Raw genomic sequence first — 7,681 nt, 5'->3', positions numbered from 1 at the left:
TTATATTGGCTATCAACGGAAATCTTTGTCCATAATGATTAAGTACTAGTATTTATATGTTTATTGGTTCATAAGACTTCTGTTTATAACCACCATTATGCGCTGAGAAGTATAACATAGTAACTATTTGACTTATACGAGTCAACAAGCGATACGTAAAAATTGGAAACGTATTTTGAAATAAACTTAAACTTTATTTTCCAAGTTAATGGAAACTTTGAGGGAAAGCACTTCAAAAGAATTTAACAATAAATTAGTTTTAAGAAATTTATCTAATATATACAATTTTCGTGTCATGTGTAAACTCATAAACTGAAATTTTGTATATCAGTTACGTCTGTGAATCGGAAAACATCTAATTTTCACCCCTCTCCGATCAACCTCTATTTTTTATTATACTAGACAGTTATTTTTATTGAATTAAAAAATATTTCCTAGAAATAATATACATATACGTTTGCTGGGTCAGCTAATAATATATAAATAACATAAAAACTCGCAACGCATTAATTTATACTAAGCACCATTTAATGGTAGTTCAATAAAACTATTTATTATAATCCTGTTATAGCCATATTTGGATACGTGTCTACATTTCTAAATGAGGTTATTACCCGCTTTGCCGAAAAGTGGAATCGAACAGCCTTATCGACAAGTCTGTTTTGTCACCGTTTTTCGTTTTAAAGTAGAAATTTTTTTTACAAACTTTTTGCTGCAATTTTGATGATGGCTAAATGAGGCACATATTTCTGTTTCATTAATAATTTTAAAAAATAAATGGTGTTACAAGCTTTTAGGTCTGGGCCTCAGATTTCTGTATCTCTTTCGTGGATTTTTTTATACGCTATAACCGAAACGATTGTTTATTTACCTGTATTTCTATATTTGTTTTCCGATTTTTAACAATTAAAAACTCAATTTCTGTGTAATGATATCGCCGTACGAGCAAGTATACAGCCGGGGATCGAGCCTTCAACTTAAACCTCACATGGAAATCATATGCCTTACAGATAACAATAAAAAAACAGAAATTTATTATTTAATACAATTCTACAAAATATAAGGAAATTTGTAACATACAATAATTATCATAATTCTTCAATGGTTATTAAAGTAATGAATTCCGCCCAGAATTCTCACCGCCACATTGCTGTCTACACTAATATTATAAAAAGTTGATTGTTTGAACAGGCTCCAAAACTACTGGATCGAATTGAGAAGTTCTATCACCCTTAATCCTAGATTATCCTTGCCGAATATACGCAATTCAATATATTTTTAAAGTTATAGATCCATATATACCCCCACCTTGGATTATAGGTATATATGGATCTATAACTTTAAAAGTATATTGAATCATAATATAAATACTCAAAAGAATCATCAAAAATACCTATCGTATGTCGGAATAATTGGCAATAAAACAAAATAGAGTTCATAGAGGAGCAATATCTACAAATACCTTTGTGAAAAATATCCACCCGAATGGAACCTGTGCCACGTAAATACGAGTAACTGGACTACTAATTGTTCTGCTTATAAACCTCTCTAAGTGACGTGGAAACTATATTCAAACTCAAACTCAAAATAACTTTGTTCATATAGAAAAACAAGTACATATATGAACGTCAGAAAATAAGTTAAATTAATTGTAAATTTACATTTACTACGAACTGGCAAGAAACTTTCCGCCACTCTTTTTAATCGCTAAGTTATCAGTCATACAAAGTGTTTGAACTGGAGCAAATCAAATAATTTATGTCTTGTTATTATTTTGTGTATTGTTTACGAATTGTGTTATTGTATTGTTTCATTTTGTAAATAATGCACGCTTTATTGTACACTTTATTATCTCAAGTAAAAACGTAACCAATAATTTTAATATAGTTAAAACAAAATAAAAAATAAAACTGTCATATTTAATTTGCGTATAGATTATAAATGAGTGATTTTTCTGTTATGTTGTTGTATTTCTGGTTATCAGGGTTCTTAACATAAATTGGCCAGTGAAACTGAATAGCGGCTCGCATTCCATTGTTCAAAAAATAAAAACCCTAAACCTTTTTCTGTCACTGTTTCGAGGTTTACTTTAATTTTAGTAAAAACAAAGCACTTCAAATAAATAAGAAAAAAGATATCTCTGAAATGTCGAAATATTATGAAGTTGGCCGGCGAGAACATAGATAAAGTATCTATGCTTTACAAATTTAATCTGTACTAATTAAAAGTAATTTACCAACTACAGATGACATCACGAAATTGTATTTTAAAAATGGAACGCAATTTTATTTCAAAACAATTTAAATTCGATTTTAGAAAAATGTTACAAGAAAGCGTCATAACAAATCATTGCTTTGAAAGCTTCGTTAAACCCACTAATTACCGGTTTGTAAATTAGCCATTAAATTGTTAGTCGCGACTAATGGGTTGCCAATACAGTTTCAGAAATCACAAAATATGGCAAAAGGATATAGGATTTAACACACATACTTAACACATGACACACATTAAAGGCTTCGTCGCCAAAATTCACCCACACATTGACACCTATATGCCAAATACGTTGCGGTGTTCAACGTAAGAGGTAATATAAGAGACGCATCTTCGAGTTTATACAATTTAGTTTTTAAGCCGGTTGCCTGTGAGCGGGGCATGTTAGCGAATTTTAGCACTGAGGCTTAGCTGGCTCTAGAGCCTTTTTGTGTGGCAGGAATTGAATACGGAACCTCGGGTGGACGGTGGCACCCGTCAATTCTACCCGTGCCATGGCGCCGGGAATTTTATTTTTTATTTTGGTAAGTTTTTGAATTTTTAATATAAGACGGCAATAATTTTAAATAAATGTCTGGGAAAAAATAATTATCATACAGGTTAAAAATAAAATGTAATCTGTTTAAATTATATGACTAAAACACAAGAACCTTAAAAGATTGCATATATTAAATTAAATTCATGTCAACTTGACTGTTAACAAGAATCATAACATCTGATAAAAATATATGACAGAAATAAAATTAAAAAAGATTCAACTTTGTTCTTGTAGAATATTGTTACGTCCTCATAAAGTTTATAAAAAAAACTAAAATTCACATATTAAAGTTGCTAAAAGTATGCAAATGTTACGAAGTCTTTTATTTAGTAAGTCTTTACTTTGAAATTTATTTAAGATATCCTTGACCTTTTCTTAAGATTGTAACTAGGGTGGTATTACTTAAGTAACGAAAAGAACTTGGAAAGTATAATTTATTCAACGAAATGTCAATGTTATGAATGATAGTCTACAATAAAGGTAGTTTTTTAATTAATTAAATTGAAAAACATATGGACCTAAAACATCTCTTATTATTAAAAAAAATCTTATTATTCTTGTGCGTTAAAGAAATGTCCAAGATTGTTGAACTATAAATAAATATTTTTGAATTTGGTTATATATCTCCAGGAATTAATAGTATGAAAATAACGCGTATAATATCCTTGGTTTGTGTGTTAACGACTTAAAAAACTAACCTATCAAGTTTAGGTGTCATGATTTGTATGTTCAAACATTACTTCAAAAATTATAGAAATAGGACCCGCACCCCGTATTTAAAAAAATCTCCCTAAATACTGTTAATTATTTTGGAATATTCGTTTGAGACTTTTTAGAAATCGAATATAAAATAGAGAATATTATTTTACTTTGAATATGAATAAAATAGAAAATAAATATTCAACAATATAATATTTTTCCCTATGAATCCTAATTGTAAATTGTAGTCTTTTGGATTTTCATGGTTTAGGAATTAGGACGAAAACATATTATTGAATACTTACGAAAATAAATTATGTAGAGCTTTTGGCGCAGTATTTAAACTGGTAAAAGCTTTTATAGATTTAGAAAATACTCTTACGTCTCATGTTAAAATAAATTAAACTGAGCATTACCATTTTTACCTTAAATATATTTATCAGTAAAATCTATAGGATTTTGACGACGTCAAATAAAACATTCAAAATAATTAAATTACTTTTATTTTATATGTAAAAAATGCTACTTAGCACTTATATAAAAATGTAGCAATGTTTAGGTAAATATATAATCTTATAAAATATTCTTGAAGCATTTTTAAACTTATTAGGTATGTATAAAACATAATAATCTGTTTATCATTAAAAATATGAATGAAATTAAATACTCTGTATTAAATTTGAATAATTTATCAAATTTATATTAAATTATGCATCACATACAAACATTTGAGAATTGTAACTTTGTAACAGGATGTTTGTTCTCAGCTATATATTATTGTTATTTCTATATAATAACTAGTTAGCTAGTAAGATACGCAGAGCATTCTGAAATGAGAAATAAATATGTATATATTTTTCTAAATTAATAACATTAAACTCCTTTATTCAGTTTTTAATAATATAAGAGACGATCTTGTGAGTCAATACTTTAATTGACCGATAACGTCTAAAGATGTGAAACGGACGAAAACGGAGCTTATGTTAAACATTTATGTCTTAACACATCACTATTTGCAAACACTTAAGGAGCATTCTCGGTAAACTTTTGTCCTTTGACTTGATCTCAAAACCTTAATTAGTGTTTTGGACACATTTAGACAGTTATAAGAGACAAAGCTGAATTAGAGACTCCATTAACTTAGTTTACAACGTATTGTGTGTTACATTGTTTACGATGGCCTGTTAAAACCAGTTGTCTATGTCTAAGTTAAATTATACAAAATATTGAGACAGCCGATGGAGCCCGTAAACAAATATAGTAAATAATAAATTAAAATAAGAATTTGCTGTCACAGATAACAACTTAATAAATATGTAACGAACAACATTAAATAAGTTTAGTTTACAAAACTATACGTAATGTCAGTAAAAATGTATCACGATAAAAGGTTATATATTAAAAACACTAAATAAAATAAGTCGCGCTTATGTCATAACTATCACAGACTATATACAATTGGCTTTTGGATCTGTTCCAATTTCACCTTGTAAAGTGAAAACCATTAAATTCACGTATAAGGGAATAAACTTTTAAACAGTATTGTTATAAGCAACACACTCATTACTCAACACACGTCCACACAATTTTGCAATTTAAATTCGCCGGTCACTTCCCAAACTTAATACTCATACATGATCATTCATCTTGAATTGTTGTATTGGAGAATAAACGGAATAATACGAAACGTAGGCGGTGAGCACCTACTGGGTCAGTAACCTGTTCACTTGAAAAAAAAAAACCTTACAACTGGCTATAAATTTTGGCCTTGTCAGCTTTTGCGAATTCGTAAAGTATAAAAGACAACACGTGCATTCTCTGAGGCTAAATGAGTATTTGCAACAAATAAGTAATGATGTAATGGAAAATGAACATAACAGGACATCGACATCAATTTACGGACTGATCCACGGGGATCCATTACGGAATGGGCGTGCCGCTTAACTTGGGCCTTGAAACCATTGAGCTGTCAATCATTTCCTCAAAATACAGATTCAAGCACAGAACAAAGGGATAAAGACATCCTTTAAGTATTATCTGTATACCCCTGCCATAACTGAACTTGACAGTGACATTATGATAAACGTTAACCTCATAAAACGCATTGTTTTTTTTTTATAATTATTTGCATCGTGGTTAAGCTAAACCTACTTACATTATTTTTTCCAAAATCATTACACAATCTCGTGAGACAAAATATAAATTAACGCAATCTGTAATTTCATAATGTATGTGTCTTTTTTCGAGTGTTGAAATTGGAACACAATCCCAAAAACAAAATAGATTCACGTGCATAAAAAATCGGTACAGATTAAACAAACCTTCTTTTATGAAATATTTCTTTTCTTTTTAATCGGTTCTGCAATCTATTTAACTTTAATATTATTCGAGCGTGGAAGACAATAACTTTCATTTTTATTCATCCGATGTGAGGAATGTTTACTGAAGATTTTGCAAGAAGCCGTCTTTAAATCTTTTACATAAGTTTCGATGACATGGTTTTATTAATGTGCTATATTTATAGCTAACTTTATTATTTTTTATAAGATGTTATCTGCGTCATCTGTGATCTTCCCATTTTGTTAATTAAAACAAATATATAAAATTAATAAAGACAATTATTTAGATTAAGAATTATAATATAAAGCACCTGAGAATATATGCATAATTTATAATGAATCATCGCTATTTTTATACACACGAAATAAGTCCGGTTGGGAATTTGAGAATTAACGGATTTTGTATGAGTTTAGAATAGTTTAAAGGTTGAAGAGCGGCTCACCTCAAGCAACAGACAATGACGTAATCTTAACGTGCTCGTTTGATTAGCATTTATCGAATCTTAAGGAAATAAAATTAAATGCAAGACGTGAACAGTATTTACGTTATTATAATAATGTATTTTGGAATATTTTATTTTCGCCGTTGCTAAGCTGCCCGCAATTATAAAACATATGAAGCCGATTTAATACACAGGCTTCAGTTAAACACACACATTCACACCCGCACCCTACACGCATTCTCTATGTATATATTATAATTGGCGTTTCGATTTAGAAACTATGTATTATAGTTACGAAAGCTGTAAGGTCTTTCTAAATGGATAATAAAAATAAAATAAAGTCTCAGTTATCATCAAATGATGAATGATTCGGAGTCGTTGACTTGAGATTTATCGTATGATAGTTTTTGACATTTATGTTTCTCAAAAACGTGGATTTTCACATATGAGCCTCGATTTGATCTTATTTGATAAAAATAATTTCGTGCTTAAGATATTATATATATATATATATATATTAAATATATAAACAAACTTAGTATTGACTTTTGTTAAACAAACAATCAATACATTGTCTTCTTCAACTTTTGGCCGTCAGTCTCGAAGTCTAAAACCACAAAAATACGGAAAAACATTAGAGGCATTTAAGTTGTTTATTAACACATGATTTTATTCATTTGCACTTTACAAGGCTACAATCGATTTTTTAACTAGCAAAATATATTTAGTGAGTTTAAGACAAAATATTTAACATAATAATTACTAATTACATCTCCAACAGTTGTTCGAAGTTACGTCAACAATAGTGTAGTTCCTATTTACATAGTTTGATTGCTTGACATGGCTCGCATTTTATTTGATAAGTAAACATGTAATTCTAGTTACTTTATTCAAAATAGCGCCATCAGTAAATGGTAGAAAAAAAATTCGTCTACAATTGGAAGTTTATATTTGTGTGTTATTTGTTAAGTTACTGCTATTTATTGCATTATTGTTGTTTATTTGTATTATTTTCTTTTTATTTTTTGCTATATTTTTATCTAATAAGTCTCCTGTTTGCCTTGTGTTGTAGTGTTGTTATAATATACAATTAACAAATTAGCGTAATTGTATAAGTATATTTTCTCATGTAAGTGAATGTTGTAAGCCGTAAGTCATATCAAAGAACGAGTTCTTAAAACAATTGTAATTTACCTGCCATTATCAAGTTCAGTTTTAAAGTAGTATGAATTGTAGAGAAAACATAATTCCGAAATATTTTACGCGCTAAATGAGTTTGTTCTCACGCGAATCGCACGAAATTTTGCCTAAAGCTCTTCCCCGAATGAATTAAGAAATCGCGTTAATTTTAAGTCACGGTTTTCCCTGTTGAAATGGCCAGTTTGGCTCAT

General features: G+C 29.1%; 1 protein-coding gene across 50 annotated transcripts in view; it reads left to right on the top strand.

Moving 5' to 3' along the window:
* Window positions 1-2,616: 2,616 nt before the first annotated feature.
* LOC123707332 (collagen alpha-2(IV) chain-like) overlaps window positions 2,617-7,681 on the top strand; it is a 28,077-nt gene continuing 23,012 nt past the window's right edge. For 37 of the 50 annotated variants that reach the window (XM_045657289.1, XM_045657282.1, XM_045657268.1 and 34 more), the window contains exon 1: window positions 2,618-2,795. In XM_045657289.1, the coding sequence (XP_045513245.1) occupies window positions 2,766-2,795 (30 nt within the window). In that variant the 5' untranslated portion in view covers window positions 2,618-2,765. Of the gene's footprint in view, window positions 2,796-7,681 lie in introns of all 50 variants that reach the window. The other 13 variants (XM_045657317.1, XM_045657296.1, XM_045657312.1 and 10 more) reach the window with 1 other exon arrangement.

The sequence above is a fragment of the Pieris brassicae genome, chromosome 3, assembly GCF_905147105.1.
Source record: "Pieris brassicae chromosome 3, ilPieBrab1.1, whole genome shotgun sequence".
Lineage (NCBI taxonomy): Eukaryota > Metazoa > Arthropoda > Insecta > Lepidoptera > Pieridae > Pieris > Pieris brassicae.
The sequence above is the reverse complement of the archived record's forward strand: the minus strand, read 5'-3'. Positions and strand labels throughout refer to the sequence as shown.